We start from the raw sequence: 21,892 nt of genomic DNA on the forward strand, positions 1-21,892 counted from the left end.
TTTGTCACAACCTCTTTTTCAGCTAAAATTTCTACACTTATTCTTCATTCAAGCTAATTTTATTTTAATTCAATACAATTAGTATAAAAGTAAAAATATTTCTTTCCAATATATAATAATCACATATTTGTCTAAAATAACATAATTTTATTAAAATATATTATTTTTAATATTTAATTTGTCTCTAATGGTTGGATTAGAAGTGAGACAAAGGAGAAAAAACAATCATCTTGTTTAAATTAATAAAGTAGAAATTGAATTATTAAGAAAGCATGAGAAATCTTAAAATTATAGTCAGAATTATTAGGCTTGCCTGCTGGCAATTAATATGACGGTGCAGGTTAAAATTTTAGGGTAGGTATTCTTACTTTATCAATTTATTTTAGAGTATTTTATATTATATAGATATAAATATAAATATTATTATAATTTAAATTATTGATATTTACAAATTAAATTTTAGTTAATTTTTTTAATTTAATTAAAATAAAATCAAATCAAACATATGATTTTCATATCACATCAATTTTTATAATAAATGTCCATTACACATATAATCATATAATTACAAATCTATCTATATATATATATATTATTTTCAATGTCATTTAATACTAATAAAAATGGACTAAATTACAACTAGACTTTATAACTTAAAATGAACATGTATTAATGGTTCAATAAAATCATATTCACATCATATTCAATAAAATCAAACACAACACATTGAACTTATAAATATTATAAATATAGTTAATAATACCATTATACACATTTATATAAATTCATCCACAAATGAAATGAAGTATTTAAATATTTTGAAACTTCACTAAACCAAAGGGGAATAATATTGTTGGAGAGTGCTCTTTTCACTTTGATGTGACTCAAAATCAAATCATCCACAATAAATTCCTATTATAAAATACTTTATCAACTCAAAATCAAATCATCCACAGTAATAATCATCATGACTAACCTAGAATTTATTTGCTAATAAAAAAAACCTAGATTTATTTTAAAGATAAAACTTCAACAATGTTTTAAATTATTCTTAGGAAATTTTATTCAAAAACTAAACACATAACTATAAACTTACTTTAACGAAGACTCATATTTGTACATTTAATCGCACATGCGACAATAAAATATCATTCATGCAACTAAAGCGAAAACAAAAGACTTGAAATAAATAAAAAAATCTTATTCATAAAAAAAATGGTTGAATAAAATTGATCTAAACTTTATTGTCTTATAAATGATGATTTTTTTAATAAAGAAAGAAAAAATAATTGAGTAAAAACTTAATAAAAAAATATTTTAATATTTTATAAGGTTGATGCTTGTTTAAACCATTATATATATATATATATATGAGGTGGATTCATATACACCTCTTCTTGTAATGTCCCATGAAGGAATGCATTGTGCACATCAAGTTGATGGTATACCATTTGCGGGAAGCAACACCATTTAATAAACAACAAAGAGTGGTGAGCTTGGTAGTAGGAGAAAAAGTTTCCTTATAGTCTATACCTTCAACCTGGGTGAAGCCCTTGGCGACCAAATGAGCTTTATATCATTCAATGGTTCCATCATAATTATACTTGATTTTATATACCCAACGACAACTGATTGGTTTGTGCCCTAGTGGAAGGGAAACCATATGCCATGTGTTGTTGTGTTCTAGAGCTTGAAGTTCAACAGACATGGCTTGGCGCCAAAGTGGATTGTGGCCAGCTTGCTCGAAGAAAGATGGTTTTTTTTTGTGTTCTTAAGAAGGCTAAAAAGGCACAGTGATGTGGAGAAAAACGAAAAACAAACAAATAAGAAGAAAGGGGATACCTTGTACCTTTAAGAGAACTTGATTGTGTCGAAGAATGATTAATATGGGAAGACAAGTCATAGTCTTTTTTCCATGCAGGAGGTTGAATATGATGAGTGGAACAACAGAGAGGAGGTTCATCGGGGGTCGAAATTGGTGACAGATTGGAGGGTTCTGACGTCACAAAAGATTGAGAAGACGGAGTAGGCAATGAAGAATGAGATGAAGATGGTATGGTTGTTTCTGGGGTTAAGGATTCTGGAATAACGACATCAGAGGAATGTGTAGTTGATTCGGGATTGTGATCAAGTAAAGGAAGCGTGAAATTGGAAGAAAAATCAAGAGAGGATATTAGTTGAATTCAGGATTGTGATAATGGAGATTTTTGGATAACAATGGTGTTGGAATTCGATTTATGAGGTAAATTGTAATTAAGACACATTCCTCCCAAAATTCAAGTGGGACATTTGATTGAAACATGAGAGAACGATCAACATTCAAAATATGATGATGTTTTCGTTCAACAACTCCATTTTGTTGTGGGGTGTAAATGCAAGAATTTTGGAGCTCAATTCCTTTATTTTGAAGAAAACTACAAAGAGGAATAAATTATGTGTCATTATCCACTCTTATTGTTTGAACATTTGTTTGAAATTAAGTTTTGAGGAATTGTATGAAATTAGTTAATAAAGTTATGTTCTAATTTATGATGCATGAGAAAAATCCATGTGCAACGAGAAAAATCGACAAAAATTGTAAGCAAGTAACGCAAACCAGTGTGTGTAGGAATTTTATGATGACCCCAGACATCACAATGCAAAAGTGAAAAAGAAAATTTTGTGGTTATTGAGCTCTTGGGAAAAGGCAGACGTGTCTGCTTAGCCTTTGGACAAATTGTACAATTATTTCCAAGTTCTTTAGGATGATTAGGGAGTAAATGTGACATTAATTTAAAATGATAAAAAAATGGATTACCCAGACGTAAATGCCATAAGTCGAACGACTGAGAGACATGGAAAATAGTTGATTTATTCTTTGATGAATGCATGTAGTATAGACCACCACACTTTCTACCCAAGCCATGTTTGTTGTGAGTTGATAGTTGATGCCATTTGATTTGATAGGAACCAAGACATGGTTTGGTTGATCTGAATGATGAATATAGAACTAGCGTGAGATATACCATGTCAAGAATAAAAAGATTGATTTCAAAATAGGAAAAATTCTCATGGAAGGAGTGTGGTATATATACAAACAAAATTGTAACTACTGAAAAGAAATATAAAACCTAATTATGTTTATTCAATCAACTAATTATGTCACGTAATAACTAATTATACTAATATGATAACTGATATTGAGTCATGTTTAAAGTTTAATTCTCAATATGACATAATCATTTTGAATCATTCATAACAATAATTGTTGGATTTTCGTACCACTCAAATTATCCACAAATATTTAATTTCACATATTGACAGTCTTAGTGTAAAAGATATGTTAAAAATTCTACCTTAGCTAAAGATAAAATAAATTCATATAAACATTTTTTTATCGATCACTTTAATCAGAATTATGAATAAAGTCAAACCATATACATATATAATTGTTTGAAAAATTAAAAGAAAAAAAATTAGAACTCCGACGTGTTTGACTAAGGAAATGTTAAGGTGCACTTATGATTTCTCTACATTCATATCCTTGTTTGTTATTCACGTGAACATAACAATTTTCTGAATAAGAAAAGTGAAGATATAATGTGTTTCTCAAACTTTGTTTCATAATAAAATAAGGAAGATATTTGGATAAGAATCAAAGAAACTTAAGGAAAAGGAGAAATATTACTACAAATACTTTCTTGTACGTAAAATAAAACAAATTTAAAATCATAGACTATGTCAACTTATCTAATATGAAATTTGACGCGCAACATAAAATATTATGCATGAAAAAATTATGGCAAGATGAACTGAAAAGTTGTTTACATGATTTATTTGTTGTTTAACGTAAATATAAAAATAATAAACATAATTTTATATATCATACATGAATTACATTTTTAAATTATAATAATATATAAAAACATTTTATGTTAATTATTTTGAATAATTACATAGATATTTTCAATATAAAAATGAATGAAGAAGTTTCAATATAAGTTAATAACTAATGTATAAAACGAATTTGTTGATTGTATAAACTATGTTATTTTTGTTAGTATTTTTTTAAAATATCTAGAGTCTCTTTCCTTTTGAGATATAAAATGAGTTAAAAATATATTAAAAATTTTAAAGTAATATTTTTTTAAATAAAATTAAAACAAATTAAAAATATATGGATTAAAATTAATTTCATATTCTTTAAATTTTATTATTTTTTCCATGTTAGTTTTATATATGTATTCTGTTTTTATCATGTCCATATTTTTACAACTCTACTCATAAACTCATTTGTTTAACATTTGATGCTTGAATAATCATTAACATGCAATTCATTTGTTCTTAACAAAATAACATAATTTTTTTACAGAAAATAATATAATACTAAAAATAAAAGATAACACCTTTTATAATTTTTTAACGTTGAAAATGCGTAGTAAAAATCAAGTCAAACATGTTGAAAATACCCCAGACTGTTTTTTAATAAAAAATTATACTAAGATTTAAAAAAAAAAAAATTCAGTTTTTACTGAACTTTACAAAATTTAGAAATTTCTGAGTCCTTTGTGATTTTTCTGAATTTCAAAGCAATTATATACAGTACGAACATACCTTGCATCATCATTCACCAGTTATAGACACAGTATGTTTTGAAAACAATGCTTTCTAAAATTCGTTTCAGGAGAATGGTTAAAATAGAAATTATATAACAAATTTTTTTGTAATACTCCTAAGAAGAAGAAACTTGTCTTTTTCACAGTGGAATAATTATTATTATATTTCCTTAACTGGCTGGTAGACGCCAATTACTGCCCACTCTGTCGTGTTCTTAGTGTTTCTCTAAAAAATCATTAAATTTCTCACTAAATCTAACTTAATAAATATCAAATTTATTGTGGGGGCAAATGAAGCTGTTCATTTCAATGCATCACTGTTATTTCTGCAAATTGAAATTTTGGCAGTGGAAATGTGGCAAACCAAGTGGCACTGTGATTTGTGACCACATCAAATAAATACTGTGTGCTTGTGGTTCAGACCAATCAACCCCAGAAGTATTCTCTCTCTTCTCTTCATTTTCCTCAAATATTTTATTATCATTACTAGACATACATTCCATGGAAACAGATAAACATTGATGAGTAACTGTTTGAAGTTGTTGCTCCCAGCATAAATAGCAGAAAATGCAAAACTAGACACTTTCTCCAGTTCTGTCCGATTGCATAACATTGGTTGGTAGTTGTTACAAAAATCTCTTGCCCTTTGGCCATAATCAAAAGCCAAGCAACTGTTCATCAAGCTACACAATCATCAAGCCAACCTTGCTTGGTTCCGCTGCAAAATTTCAGTTATTCTTATCTTCGTACGTTGGATTGAAGTATTTCTTCTCCTCTCTCTCTCTCTATATATATTTCTATCTCTCCACTTTCCACGTTTTTTTGTCTTTTGTCTTTTTTTTTTTCCATCTTCATGTCTATCTTCTTCTGGTATGAGCCTCAAGGTGTCGTATATATAACATACTGCCTTGTTCAGCTTTTGTGGCACTTGAATTTTGAAAACTTGATCTGCCTTTGCTTTGTTATTTCATTATCAGCATCCCTTTGGGTCATATACTGGTTACCTCAACTGTCTTTTGTTCATCTTTCCATAATTGTTTTAAAGTTCTTTTTTTTGTTACTTCTGTCTTTTCATTCCTTTTTAAAATCTCTTCATTTCTTTTGAAAGTAAAATTCTGGGTTTTTTTTTTTAATTTCAATTGAGGTCACAGAAATTAAAGAACTGGTTGAAATTTCCATTTGTGTTGCTGGGTCTTGAGATTTGAAGCTTTTTGGTGGGTGGATCCTAAGTTCATGAATGCCCCCTTTTCTTCTACCAAATTTTTTTGCTGCTGAATAAATTAACCCTTTCTGGCTAAGGTTTTTGAGTCTGTAGTGCTGGATAATTGATCTTTGTATATTGTTTTAACTTAGGACCTTCAGTTTTACCTTTTCATCATTGGTGGTTTTCTCACAAATCTAGTCTCCAAAGTTAGGGATTTCAAAGAGGTGTGCGGTGTTAAATTTCCTGTTTGTTTCATATTCAAGCTCAATTCTGGTTGAGGGTTTATCTTTTACTCGAAGACAGACTTTGAGGTTATCTTTCATCCCAACAATTGTTCTCTTCTCTGCAACTTAAATCCAGTATCAATGGATTTTAAATTTCTCGAAGTTCCCTCTAGTTTACTTCATTACTAGATAAAAGTGGGATCTCTGGGTTAAATCATCTATGATTGATTATTCATGTTAGAATAGGGACCGTTAATTTTTAGGATGTATGCTGAACATGAATTGAGAACTGTTTCCTAGTTTTCATCTTCGACATTGAAACTATTGCTTTGTTGTAAGATTTGTTTTTTATGCACTGTCATTTTACATTTACACTTTACACTGTTAATCAATCAAAACCCCATCATCTGTAATTGGACTCCAATGTAAAAAGTCTTTAACAATGTACACACTATTTTCTCTTGTTTTAATCCATAAAAATAGCAGCATTTCCTAAACATTAAGATTTGGATTAACTTTGTTTGTTGTTCTATGGCTTAAGTTGTGGATAAAATTTTGTTAGGAACTAAATTCTGATTTGCATTTCAGGTAGACTCCTCCTAAGTGTGCATAAGTTCATTTGTGAAGAATGAGTCAGCCTAAGATCAAGCGCCGAGTTGGTAAATACGAGGTGGGGAGGACAATTGGTGAAGGTACATTTGCAAAGGTGAAATTTGCAAGGAACTCTGAGACAGGAGAACCTGTGGCTCTTAAAATTCTTGACAAGGAGAAGGTGCTCAAGCACAAGATGGCTGAGCAGGTTGAATACCTGAGGAACTTCACTTGGGATCTCACTCTGTCCTTAATTTTATTACTTCATTTATTACTTCGTTTAATTAGGAAACAAACAGTTTAATGACATAATGCCTCCTCTCATTTTCCAAAACCTTTCAATATGTTGAGAAAGTCTAGTTTTTGGTCATATACTAGTATTTTATACTGGTAGATTCTCCACAGACTCTGACAAAATTAAGTCAAGTTTCTTAGATGTTTTTAATGTATTTTTTGCAGATCAGGAGAGAGGTAGCTACAATGAAATTAATCAAGCATCCACATGTTGTTCAATTGCATGAGGTCTCTCGCTCTCTCTCTCTCTTGCTGGACCACATATGCAAGGATTTGCCATTCCCTTTTTTAAATAACTTTTTTCTTTATTTTATTCTTGCTTGAAGTTTTGCTATTTTTAAAAGCAGCGTATGGTAGTGGTTGAGTATAGAACGTTCTTGTTTGTTTCACTAAGAACTCTGCCTAATGCCTACCATTCCAGAAATGGTTTAGAAAGTGTCTTGGTAAATAGTTAGTCATTAGATGATTTGAAATATTATATTTTTTAAAAAGCCAATAACTTTGTTCACCTAATTCTGTTATGTTTGGATAAACAGAAAAGAAAATACAGATAACATTCTTTTCTCTAGTTGAAGAGAAAGTGCAGAGTAATTGGAGAAAAAGTTGATTTCTAGAAATAAACATTCAAACCTTTTACTTCTATCTCTTCTCCAATTCAAATTTTAAACTTTTGTCTTCGCTCTCATTTTCTTCCCACCCTGCCAAACGTAGGGAAAGTTCTAAATATGTTGAATGCTTAAATCATCATTATGAAAAGAACTTTCCAATCCTCTGTTGCCACTGGCTTGATACATTCTTCCATCATGAATTGTCCACGTGAAGAAATTTTTTATATATGCAAAAAAAAAGTTATTAGTTAGAATACGTGTGAAATACATTTCTCTTTCAATGTTATTTCATCTCTTTAACTCACCATTCTCAGTGTGTCAGATAATTTGCTGATGGTGCTGTTTTGTGTGTTTATCTTATCATCAAGACTAAACAGAAATGATTTTCTTAGGAAGTAGTATACATGCAACTGGAAATCAAATTAATTATGAACACAGTTTACTTTGTTGCGTAACTCTATTTCTAATTTAACATTTTTGTTGGCAGGTCATGGGAAGCAAGACAAAGATATATATTGTTTTGGAGTTTGTGACTGGTGGGGAGCTCTTTGACAAAATTGTAAGTGTATAATTTTGTTGGTTTCCTTTAATTTTCAATTTATTCTACAATTTTGGAGAAAAAAAAGAACACATAGTATCTTTTTAACATATATTTGCAGTCAACCAATCCTATTTAGCTTATGAAACTAGGAAAGTGTTGGATCATGAGAATATGATCCTTATCCATTCATTCAACACATCATCATCATTCATTGTGTTGTTGTGTATAGGATTGTCTTAGAATTAGATCATAGTACATTACATGCTCTCCATCTTTATTACACCGAAAAGTTGTTGCATATGTTCCAATGGACTTTTTGTTGTGAAGGTAAACCATGGACGGATGAGTGAAAATGAAGCACGTAGATATTTCCAACAGCTTATAAATGCTGTTGATTATTGCCACAGCAGGGGTGTCTACCACAGAGACCTGAAGGTAAGGCTCCTTTACCTCACACACACACATGTGCAGGTGTCACAATTATTTTTGAGTTTGATTTTATAAGATATAACCTCTTACAATTAATACCTATTCACATGCTTTCTGCAGCCAGAGAATTTGCTCTTAGATACTTTAGGGAACCTTAAAGTTTCCGATTTTGGATTGAGTGCCCTCTCGCAGCAAGTTAGGGTAATAATGAATTTCATTGACTTCTGACTTTCACTTTTGTTTCGTGTTAATCTTTGTTCAGTAAATTATCTTGCTTTTTGAAGTAAAACTATGGCCCAATTAGTGATGTCGTAGAAGAACATAAAACAATTAGAAAGTATGAACACGTGTGTGAGAAATGGGGAGAATGCTATCTTATTCAGGTGATAGTAAAGTATATGTTCAGCAATTGCAGAAGGGAGATCTATGAAACACAGGAAGATACAACTTCCAACAACCTTTTAACCTTTTTATCAGTGATAGGTGATTTATTTTAACCAGAAACATGATTTGATTTGTCTTGAATCAGGAGCTTATGCAAGTAATTAGTTAAGATTTAGGAAGAGAAAGAATAATAGCATTATGAGTGTGACATTATTGAAGTTGGAACAAAGAAGAGTCAACAGCATCGAAAAATTATATTAGGATCATTCACTCATCATCCATAAAAATATTTAAATCCTTTTACTCACATTCATAATAGAATAGGACACAATTTTATTCGTGTGGAATATGTAAACTTGAAACTTTTGAATTTAAGAAGACAAGAAGATATGGTTATCAAGATTATTACGTTTTATTGTAATTAATATGCCAAAATTAGAGTTAGTTTTACTTAATGAAAACTAAGCTGGATCCTGTCTAAGACACTGCTCTCTCTTCCCCGCATGTCAATTGTTATAAATTTGAACTTATTCTATAATGTTAATGAAAAGTTGACAAAGTTTTCTTGCATTTGAAGAGATTTTATTTATTTAATCTTTATAGGATGATGGGCTTCTCCATACTACATGTGGGACACCAAATTATGTTGCTCCAGAGGTACAGACAAATGTCATGCTATTTTTGTGAGTTGTGTACCAAAATTCATACATTTTTAGTCACTCTTCTAACTGTATACTCTTGTTATATATAGGTCCTTAATGATAGAGGATATGATGGGGCAACTGCAGACTTGTGGTCATGTGGGGTGATTCTCTTTGTATTGGTTGCAGGTTACTTACCTTTTGACGACCCTAATCTTATGAACCTGTATAAGAAAGTGAGCACAATTCAAACTTTATTGCACTATTTTAGTCTTGCCTTTGTTTTCTCTCCATTACTTTTTATTTCTTGATCCACAGATCTCAGCTGCTGAATTTACTTGCCCCCCGTGGCTTTCTTTCACTGCCAGGAAATTGATTACACGAATCTTGGATCCCGATCCCACAACTGTAAGTTGCAACATTTGATATGTGCTTACTTATTATCATATAAAATTGCATGTTTGTTTTGTTCTGAATGTAAAAGGACACTTTTACTTATAACCAACTTGTAACTTTCTACTCATCCTTGGTGACTTCCAATAATCAATAATGACCAAGCTATATCAGTTTGATTTCATAATTAAAAAAATCAGGATAATAGTCCTTCCAGTTGCAGAATCACATTTAGCTAGTTCCCTGCACCACAATAAAATTGATGGAGAAAAGATAACTGATCCTCAATATACAGTATTATGGTTATTTTTTCTGTATTAGTTAAATTTTGCTCTTGATTTTTGATTCACCCTGACTGTATCGCAGCGTATCACTATACCTGAGATTTTGGATGATGAATGGTTTAAGAAAGATTATAAGCCTCCAGTTTTCGAGGAGAATGGGGAAACCAACCTAGATGATGTTGAGGCTGTCTTTAAAGATTCTGAAGTAAGTTGAAGATTACTAGATATGATTTTGGTATTGATTTTCTATGAGTTCTGGAATCTTCTCTCATAAAGGATTTTGCTTGCATAATCAGGAGCACCATGTGACAGAGAAGAAAGAAGAGCAGCCAACGGCCATGAATGCGTTTGAGTTAATTTCCATGTCCAAAGGGCTGAACCTTGAAAACTTGTTTGATACAGAGCAGGTTCACAGCTTCACATGATAAGATGCTTTTATTTAAAATTATTTCATGTAAAATTCAAATACAGGGAAATCATGCAAGTTACTATAATTTTGGCTTAAACTAATTTATTTATTTTATAAAACCTAGTTATTAATGTTGAAACTTGAACTTAATTTGGGAGAGAGCTTTCTTTTAAAGTCAAATTTGTGCAAATTATGAGATACCTTACTAAATTTACCATGTTTTCTTTATTCTTATGTCATTATTGACCGCAGGGGTTCAAAAGGGAAACAAGATTCACATCAAAATCACCTGCAGATGAGATAATCAACAAGATTGAGGAAGCAGCAAAACCTCTTGGCTTTGATGTGCAGAAGAAAAATTACAAGGCAAGCTATTTTTGTCCAACTTATAATGAGCTTCTCTACTACTCAGATAGCTTTATATGAAATGGTAGTTTGTGAAATTAATAAACCATCACCTGCAGATGAGGCTTGCAAATGTGAAAGCTGGAAGGAAGGGAAACCTTAATGTTGCCACTGAGGTATTGTTATTTGGTGATATGGAACACTATTTGTCACATTATTGTACCTGAAACTGAAACTTAAAAGTGCTAATCATAAACAGATATTTCAAGTGGCACCTTCTCTTCACATGGTTGAGGTACGGAAGGCAAAAGGAGATACATTGGAGTTCCATAAGGTTTGTCTCTGTCCCCTTCTTTGCTTAATTGCTTTACAAAGTATCTGCTTGCCACTTCATAAATAACTGTTCTATGGTTTATATACTTTTAAAGTTCTCTACAAGGGAATAATTTTCCCTGGAAGAATACATCAGCAGTTAGATGGGAATGGAGCATCAGAATTATTCATTTGTCAATATCAAATATTTTTCTTTTTTTTATGCTTGTACCATTAAGAATTTGTTTCTGCCTAGCTTATACTTCATATCTGTGTGGTACACAATTACATATTTCTGAAGAAAAAAGAACTTAATTCAAGTTTCTGATATCCTCATCATGAGGTTGTTGTTGAATTAAGAAAGGGATGTAGATCTTCTGTTGTTCTTGAATAACAAGGTCAGGCCCTGCTGGAAACAGAATCTAATTGAAATTGTTTGTTTGATCTTCTGCAGTTCTACAAAACGCTTTCAACAAGTCTGAATGATGTTGTTTGGAAAACAGAAGATGATATGCAAATGAGAGAAACAAATTGATATTGATATTTTTATTGCTATCATCATCATCATATTATCAAGTGTAATTTTCTTCATTTCTGAAGTAATACTATTTTCCAATTTCTTCATTCTTATTTCCTCTTAGGTTCCTTCCTGTAGGTTTGTTTCGACATTCTCATAATATATTTTGTACCATGCTATTATTTTTGGAAAGCATGCGGAGTTTGTGCAAGAATTTTACTCATCAACACTTCCAGTTATGTTTATGAAACAAAAATTGTAAGAAAATTTGGATATTGTATATACCTATCTATTTATCCATCTTTTCTTTTGCTGTCACTTTCTTTCTCATCCCTGTCCAGCAACATGGTAAAAGCCCATTGCAGCAACTGGAAACTAAAAACAAAAGATTGAAGAAAAAAAAAATATTTTGACAAAAAAAAATCAACCCATGTTGGAATTGATGGTTGAGAATGAAATGAGATAAATTGGAATATAATAGTAAATTGGGTTGAAATCAAAGTGTAACTCTATTGTTTGAATATTTTATAATGGAATAGAACAAAAGTTACAATTTCATCTTTAACAAAAACGGATGATCTTTTTTACAATATCATATGACCTTTATTTTTTTAAAAAAATAAAAGCTCTCGTGTTATACATTATTATGTAACTTGACATTTCAGCTAAACTGACACTTCAAGCAACAACAATCATCTGCTGTCACATGAAAAAACAATATTATTAAAAAAAAGAAGAAGAAAGAAAATACAATAATACAAGGACTAGACCAAAACCAATATGCTAACAAAAATAATACATAGGTAGACTATATTTATTCATAAAAAATTCTAAGAATAAACTAGTTGGAAGCCTATTATAATAATGAAAAGATTATCTATGAATATTATTATTATTATTATTACTATTATTATTATTATTATTATTTATTATTATTATTGTTGCTATTATTATTATTATTATTTATTATTATTATTACTACGGTTACTATTATTCTTCTTATTATTATTTTCTTATTGTTATTATTATTATTATTCTTATTATTATTAAAAATATTATTATTATTATTATTATTATTATTATTAGTACTATTAATAAGAATAAGAATAATAGTAATGCTAATAATAATAATAATAACAATAATAATAGTAATAATATCATTAATATTTGTCACTCTCTCACATAAACTCTCTTTTTGTCACATAAACACTCTCTCCCACATCAGTAATACTTGACGTCGTTAGGTGGGAAAATAACAAATTTGAATACATTTTAAGGAATATAGGGACTAAATTGATTTTTTTTAAAATTAGTGTACTAAATTAACTATTGACCCAAAATGTAAGGACGAAAAAGATAATTAAACTTATAATTTATAATAAAATCAATCAAAATAATAATACAAAACTTTTACCAAAGTTATAAAAAATTGTGTATATAAAAAATATTTTAAATATTTTTATAATGTTATAATGGAAGAAATTATAATTTATGTATTAAAATAAAAGATAAAATTATAGTTAAATTTTTAAAAATAGTTATAAATATTTTAGTGTTTATTAATTATTATAATATAAAATTAAAACACTTGAAGTTTTTTTTTAGATAAAGAAAAATAGAAAAAAAATGTTTAATGAATATAAAAGATAAAGATATTGAAGAAGGTAAAAAATTGTGTCTAGAGTTTTTTTTAAAAATAAAATATAGTCATTACTTATTTAAATTTTGATGTTATAAATTTATTTTACATATTTTCAAACTTATTAATCTATTGACTCTTGTAGATATAAAATAGATTCACAAGAATAAGGATGTTTTTATAAGAAAATAAAAATGTAAGAAGAAGAGATGTTTCTTATTATCTTATGAGTATCACTCCCTATATAGAAAATATATATGAAGTTATTCTATCATTATTAAATTAATTGCATAGTAAATATATAGAGAGTTATTCTATCATTATTAAATTAATGGCAAACAATATCGTACAATATTGCATACAATAATTATATATAATTTGATAATTATTATTTGCTTAATAGCTTTAACATGAAATGATATTTAGATATTATGACTTCATCAAAATTTAGTATTTTTAAAATTGCTTATATTTAAAAATATAAAATAATTATTAATTTGATATTTAAAATTTTAATATTTAATTGATATTTATTAAGATTATATACAACATTAAAATCTAATTGTTATTTAGATAATAAATATTCGCTATAAAAAAATTCATCTATATAAAAAAAATATTTAAATTTTAAATTAGAATTCAAACTCAATAGAAATAAGTATCAAAATTATATTAAATGCTTAATATATAAAAGCTTTACCTAATTAAAATATTTCCGAAGGATAGTAGTCAAATTTGGGTGACAGTAAGACTGAATAAAGTCTATAGTTAATACCTTTTAGTTTGGTTCTTTTGTTGTTCTTGAGTTTCCAATCGGTTTATTGTGTTCTTTGGATGATTTTAATCGGTAGATATGTTTCCTCTTTCAATTCTGTCCAGTTTTAGTTAATTACATATTTCAATTGTGTTTCTATTTGTGTTCTTGATTTGTTCTTGCTTTCCTTTCAATTCCGCAAGTGTTTGTGAAAAGGACATGGCACTCATTGTTCAATGAGTTTGGCTTCTCTCTTGGATGACATTATCCTCCATTGAGATGACCTTAAGCCTCCTTAAAGTGTTGTTTCTTGTTAAGTGTCTATCCAGCTCATATAATGTGGTATCTAGAGTTATGGTTGTGTGCAAATTTTTTTTTTTTTTTGAATTGCTGGACACTTTGATTCTGTTTTTGTGATTAGTGATTCTGTTTTTGTGTTTTTTGAGTATTTCTTGCTGTTTTAATTGTTGTTAATTCATTGTGCTTGAGTCATTTTAATTTTTGAATCCCTACTTGTTTTGTCCAGTCATGTTTTTTTCTATAATGTCATCAAGTCCTTGTAGTACTTTTCTTGCTATCTTTGGTTGATTGCTTTTATTTGAGTACAAATTTTGGTTTCTGTTTTTTCTTGATCCTTTGGTGCATTTTTTTTTAGTTTTGAGTTCATGTTTGTGTATTAGATCTATACAAGTTTTTAAACATCAATTCTATTGTGTCTTTTGAAGTTTCTCCATTCTGTTTTTCATTCCAGTATAGGTTCCTATGTTTTTCTTAAAAGCGTGCTAACTGTTTGGTTTATCAAAATTTCTGTGATTACTAGAAAATTCTGAAATTCTGGATTTAAGTAGTTTGAGGTGTTATAAAAGAGTGAAAAAAAGAAATACATCAAAATTCAATATAAAAAAAATGATAAATGAAATATGTACAGTGTGGCTTACTGTTTTTGAGTGATTTCAGTGCCAATTTTTAGATAACATCTTGCATTTCCAGTGGTTAAAATTTCACATTCCAGTTCGCTTTCTACCGTTACAGTTAAATCTTTAAAGTCACGCACAGTTTTAACCAAAAATTCCAGTAGCATTGTTTTTGTTTTCTTCGATCTATTCTAGTACTATTCTTTAGGACTCCTTTGTGTGCTATCCTTTCATTGTGTGCCTTACTTTTCTTGCTTGTCTTTTAATTCATATTCTTTTCCAGTTTTGTCATATATTGCATTCTGTTTTGGTTTAGCTTTTCTTGCTTATATCTTTTCTTGCTTGTCTTCTTGTTTCCTCTAAGTTTTATGGTGACTTGTTCAAGTGAGTGTGGTTTGCTTTGACATTTTTCATTTGAAGCTCATCCAATCCACAAGAGAGGCTTGACTAAGGAAAGAACACTTTTCTTGGAGTGGTTGAGTACATTCTTTTGGTCTTTTCCAGCAAGCTACATTTTGCTTTATTCTGCTAACAAGTTTCCTTAATTGTTTGTTTCTTTTTTTGTGCCTTTTATTATCATGGATAATTTTTCTAGTGGAGAATCCTCCAAACCTTGCTCACCTCAAAAGGCAGCTCTCTTTGAAGATTTAAAGAATGCTAGACAATCAAATGCACAATATCTTGACATGATAAGACAAATGGAGGCAAGGCTCCAAAGCTTGGAGATCGCCCGTGAAGATGTTCATCAAAACCGGGAGAGAAGACATCATCATCATAGGCATTCTTCAAGGACTTCTCACTCTTCTCATGGATATCATGAAGGCAATGAACGGCGAAGGCACCATCATCATGAAGAGAGGCGTCAACATGTGGCTGGCCCTTATTCACCTATTGTAAAACTACCTATCTTTAGTGAGAGTGATCCTAATGTGTACTTAAGGTGAGAAGCCGAGAATAAAATATTGTGTCTAGAGTTTTTTTTAAAAAAAAAATATAGCCATTACTTATTTAAATTTTGATGTTATAATTTATTTTGCACATTTTCAAATTTATTAATCTATTGACTCTTGTAGATATAAATTAGATTCACAAGGATACTTTTATAAAAAAATATAAAGAATGGTAAGAAGAAGAGACGTTTATTATTCTATGTAGGTTACATCACTTCATATATAGAAAATATATAGGGAGATATTCTATCATTATTAAATTAATTACATATAATTAGGTACAATATCGTACAATATTGTATACAATAATTGCATATAATTTGATAATTATTATTTTCTTAATAACTTTAACTTGAAATAATATTTAAATATTATGACTTCATCAAAATTTAGTCATAAAACTGTGTTCAGTACAACATTTTAAAATCACTTATATTTAAAAATATAAAATAATTATTAATTTGATATTTTAAAATTATAATTTTTAATTGATATTTATTAAGATTATATACAACATTAAAATCTAATTTTTATTTAGATAATAAATATTCGCTATAAAAAAATTCATCTATATTAAAAGGAAATATTTAAATTTTAAATTAGAATTCAAACTCAATAGAATTAAGTATCAAAATTATATTAAATGCTTAATATATAAAAGCTTTACTTAATTAAAAATATATATGGGCCCTCCAAGCATCAGATAATCTCACGTGCGAAAAGAGTTGTCTTTTCACTTTCCGGTGTCACTGCAATATAAAAGGAGGAGTGTTAAAGAGTATTAATGTCGGTCAACTTCCCGGCGCTTACATTCATTTTTTGTGAGTGAAGAACAACTTCTTTAGCGCATTTAACGTTTCTTGCTCGATTCTTCTTCTGCTAATTTCACTTTCTTTGTTTTATTCATTTGCATTTTATGTTTCTTGCCCGATTCTTCTGCTAATTTCACTTTCTTTGTTTTATTCATCGTTTTTTGTGTTTATATGATTTTTTTAAAGTTTTATATTGGACAATTCATCGTTGTTCTCGTTCTCGTGTAAAAAGAAGAGAGGTTTTTTATTCTCTTATGTCTATGGTTACATCACTTTATATATAAGAAATATATAGAGAGTTATTCTATCATTATTAAATTAATTGCATATAATTGAGTACAATATCGTACAATACCGTACAATATTGCATAAAATAATTGCATATAATTTGATAATTATTATTTCCTTAATAGCTTTAACATAAAATAATATTTAGATATTAGGATTTCATCAAAATTTAGTCATAAAACTATGTTTAGTACAACATTTTAAAATCACTTATATTTAAAATAATTATTAATTTGATATTTAAAATTTTAATGTTTAATTGATATTTATTAAGACTGTATACAACATTAAAATCTAATTTTTATTTAGATAATAAATATTCGCTATAAAAAAAATTCATCTGTATCAAAAGGAAATATTTAAATTTTAAATTAGAATTCAAACTCAATAGAACTAAGTGTCAAAATTAAATTAAACTCAAATATAATTAAGTTTCAAAAATATATTAAATGCTTAATATATAAAAACTTTACTTAATTAAAAATATATTTGGGCCCTCCATGCATCAGATAATCTGACGTGCGAGAAGAGTTCTCTTTTCACTTTCCGGTACCACTGCAATATAGAAGGAGGAGTGTTAAAGAGTATTAAGGTCTGTCTAACTCTCCAGTGCTTACACTCATTTTTGGGGAATGAAGAACAACTTCTGTAGCGCATTTTACGTTTCTTGCCCGATTCTTCTTCTGCTAATTTCACCTTCTTTGTTTTATTCATTTGCACTTTATGTTTCTTGCCCGATTCTTCTGCTAATTTCACTTTCTTTGTTTTATTCATCGTTGTTTTTGTGTTTATATGATTTTTCTAAGGTTTTATATTGGACAATTCATCGTTGTTCTCGTGTTTATATAATTTTTTTTAAGGTTTTATATTGGACAATTCATCGTTTAGATCAAAGGATGTGAGTGGATATCCATGGTTTAGATCAAGGGATGTGCAGGGAAGTGAAGGAGAGAATATACCTGTGAACAGTAAATATCCTCCCTCAAAATGAAGAGATGTAGAGGGAAAGTCATGTCAGCATCCCTTATTTCCAAATTTACCCTCATTTGAATGTATCACAATGCTTCATTTGAATGTATTAGTATTTTAAAAAATTTATTGTACAATGTTTAAAATATATATATATATATATATATATATATATATATAATATTTAAAATGAAGAAACAAATCATAATAAATTTTAAAAAAATTTTAAGTTTGTTTATTATTTTATAAAATATTATAAATCAATGTAAAAAAAATATAGTTAAATAAAATCTTCCATTTATATATTAGTTATTATAGTAGATGAGGTGATACCTATTTTTCAAGTTCTAATCAGATATTTTATTAAATGTGGTTGGATTTTGTTTTTTTTTTAAGAAAAAAATATACTATATCTAATTAAAATTGAAAATATTACCTGGGTTGGATCATGATCATCACCAAAAGATTATACTAAACATTTTTCATTTTTTATACTAAATATTTAATTTATTTAATACAAAAAAATCCCTAAAAACAATCCATCACTTAAAATTATTTTATTCTAACATAAATTATTCATTAGAAACTGAAAATATAATTAATATATTTTCACGTATTTTTACATAATTTATTAATAAAAACTACACTTTATTATAAATATTAGCTATTAAATAAATTTAACTAACACAAATATTTAATAAAACAAAATAATAATAATTAATTATTGAACTATATCGGATTATACTACTAATACGTTTTTATCCTTATTTTTTATTATAATTTTTTATGGAATCCTTTTCTATGGTTAATTAAGTTATATTTTTGTCACTATTGTATTTTTTAGATTGCTTTATTGTGAAGTTTTTTAATATTAAAAAATAGTAATTTTTTATTTATATAAGATGTGATTTATTTTTTTAATTTTATAGTATATGTTTAATATTTAAAGAAATTATTTGAAATTCTGTTTTTATTTTTTATTTTTGTTATGTTTATATTAATATATTTCTATATATAGTTATTATGTTTATGAATTATAATTTATTTTATTATAATTTTTTATGAAATTTTTTTCTATTGTTAATTACGTTATATTTTTGTTGTTGTGGTATTTTTTATTTTTCATTTCTAGAGGGTTTTTAATATTAAAAAATAATATCTTTTTATTTATATAAGATTTGATTTATTTTTCAATTTTATTACTTGAAGTTATGTTTTTATTTAATTTGTTGAATACATATTTTTTTTTTCTAATTATAGTTTTTATATTATACATTATACATATTTACATTTAACATATATTTTTTAATTATAATTTTTAAATCTACGAAATGTGTGAAAGTTTTTCATTTTTAAACAAAAACAACTCATTTTATTATTAATTTTTTTAATAGGCAAGGGTTAATCTGTAAAGTAACACATTTAAAAAAAATTAAAATTTTCTCATAACCATCACATCACTCACAAACTCCCATAAACTTTCTTCACACATCCACCCTAACGTACCTCAATCCAAACACACTCACTTTTTTCACACTTTCCTCACACATCCACTCCCTCAAATCCTCACACATCCCCTCCCTAATCCAAACAGAGCCTTTATGTTTCTTGCTCGATTCTTCTGCTAATTTCACTTTCTTTGTTTTATTCATCGTTGTTTTCGTGTTTATATGATTTTTCTAAGGTTTTATATTGGACAATTCATCGTTGTTCTCGTGTTTATATGATTTTTCTAAGGTTTTATATTGAACAATTCATCATTATTCTCGTGTTTATATGATTTTTCTAAGGTTTTATATTGGATAATTCATCGTTGTTCTCGTGTTTATATGATTTTTCTAAGGTTTTATATTGGACAAATGGTTGGTTCCTTTAGTTTTTATGTGTCGCATGTGTATGAACTTCTATCATTATTTTTCTGTGTTTATTGCATTTAGTTGATTACTTGTTTTTGTTTTTTCACTCTCTTTTCTTATTTTGCTTAAGTTTCCGCAGTTTTTCTTAAGTTTTCAGAGGTGTTGTGATCGCAATTTTTCTTAAGTTTTCAGAGGTGTTGTGAGTCTAATAAATTGAATGTTTAGAGTATTGAGTCTATTCCACACTTTTCCGTTTCAGAGGTGTCACATGTGTATGAACTTCTATCATTATTAAATTTTTAATTGATTAAGATTATATACAACATTAAAATCTAATTTTTATTTAGATAATAAATATTCGCTATAAAAAAATTCATCTATGTAAGAAATATTTAAAAATTCATGTATGTCAAAAGGAAATATCTGAGCCCTCCATGTCATTCCATTAGATGATCTGACGTGCGAGAAAATTCCGTCTTTTCACTTCCCTTCATAGTTTAAAGGAAATAAACAGGTGTTAACAATCTCTAAGGGCTTGTTTGCTTCCAGGGGTGGTACTGTTGTCGACGACGGAAGTCACAACACCACCCCATTTGGATCCATGTATTGTTGCGGGTGAGGGTGGAAGGAAAGAGAAAGGGGAGTGAATTTCGGTTCTCCCCAAAGATGAAGAGAAAGTAGAGGAGAGCGAGTGCCACGTCATTCATAGGAAGTTACGTTGGTGCCCTAACTTTTGTGCTGAACAGTGCCCTTGCATGCAAGCCACATGAAAGCATTAGATTACTGACTTGGCTCAGGAATCGTTTGACCGTGTGAAAGTTGAATGAATGCAGTGGGTGAGGTAGGTGTGGAATGAAGCTAGTTAAATGCTATATAAAACGATGCATGAAGCTGGTTCCTCCATTCACAGATAAGCAAAGAAAGCGAAGCCATTAGAGTGTGTAGTGTAGTGTGGTTGGAGAGATTCGTAAGCCATCATAGTGTGTGGTAGGGGCTTGAGTTACGTATAGGTTGTTCATCTCACGTGTTGGGTTCATCTCTGGGTTCATCAGAGGTGAGAGCATGTATTTGAATGGTGCTTAATCGATTATGGCTGAAAATGAGCGTATATCATCACATAATCGATTATCTGTAAAAAAAAATCGTGAGATAATCGATTATGGTCGTTTTTGCACTTGAAGCATAATCGATTATGTGCCATAAAGATTTGGATAATCGATTATGTCGTATTTTGCACTGGGTTGATAATCGATTATGCTTATAATTTTCCAAATTTATGATTTTATGTTTTTTGAACTAATTTTTCAATGATTTTTTTTTTCAGGCACAGTTTGATCAATCTTAGACTTGCATTGTGTTGTGGTTTTGTTCTGCTCTCTTGTACTAATACAAATATTTTCAATTAATAAAATTATAAACGAAGAATTTATATTTCATTTCTATATTCTATTTTTTTAATTCATTTCAATTTTATATTATTTTTTAAGTTATAATTGAAACTTACAATTATTTTAATTATGAAAATTATGTACAAAAATAATAATAATTTTATTATTATTTTTTTACACACATGGACAAAAGTATACTTTATTATTATATATAATGTAATAGAAATTAAATAATATAATACTAATTATTTTAATTAACTTAAATATCTTTAAACTAATTAATATTTCATTTTCCTATTTATTTATATACAAGGGTAAATTTGTAATCTTACAATTTACACTATTCAAAATATATTAAAATACTCTCACAATTATCACATCATTCACACTTTTCAATAAACTTTATTCACACATCCACTCTAACATATCTCAATCCAAACACCCGCAACTTTCTCCACACTTCCGCTCACTCACACTCTCAACTTTCCACTCCCCCACACCCTCTAATCCAAACACACCCTAAGGAGATTCCATTCCAGTTTTAGAATCTG

General features: G+C 28.4%; 1 protein-coding gene across 3 annotated transcripts; it reads left to right on the forward strand.

Annotated features, from left to right (window-relative positions):
• Positions 1–4,876: 4,876 nt before the first annotated feature.
• On the forward strand, positions 4,877–12,089 carry LOC137824233 (CBL-interacting serine/threonine-protein kinase 3-like). 3 transcript variants are annotated; one of them, XM_068629772.1, is made up of 15 exons: positions 4,877–5,033; positions 6,612–6,822; positions 7,074–7,136; positions 8,004–8,075; positions 8,385–8,492; positions 8,607–8,687; positions 9,474–9,527; positions 9,622–9,747; positions 9,830–9,919; positions 10,271–10,393; positions 10,485–10,595; positions 10,850–10,963; positions 11,062–11,118; positions 11,202–11,276; positions 11,709–12,089. In XM_068629772.1, the coding sequence occupies exons 2-15, from the start codon at positions 6,652–6,654 to the stop codon at positions 11,787–11,789; spliced, it is 1,326 nt and encodes a 441-aa protein (XP_068485873.1). In that variant the 5' UTR covers positions 4,877–5,033; positions 6,612–6,651; the 3' UTR covers positions 11,790–12,089. The 3 variants fall into 3 exon arrangements, with proteins under 3 accessions (XP_068485873.1, XP_068485871.1, XP_068485872.1); XM_068629770.1 differs by having other exon boundaries at positions 4,880–5,356; XM_068629771.1 differs by having other exon boundaries at positions 5,020–6,110.
• The last annotated feature ends 9,803 nt before the right edge of the window (positions 12,090–21,892 follow it).

This window comes from Phaseolus vulgaris, chromosome 8 (assembly GCF_000499845.2).
Source record: "Phaseolus vulgaris cultivar G19833 chromosome 8, P. vulgaris v2.0, whole genome shotgun sequence".
NCBI lineage: Eukaryota > Viridiplantae > Streptophyta > Magnoliopsida > Fabales > Fabaceae > Phaseolus > Phaseolus vulgaris.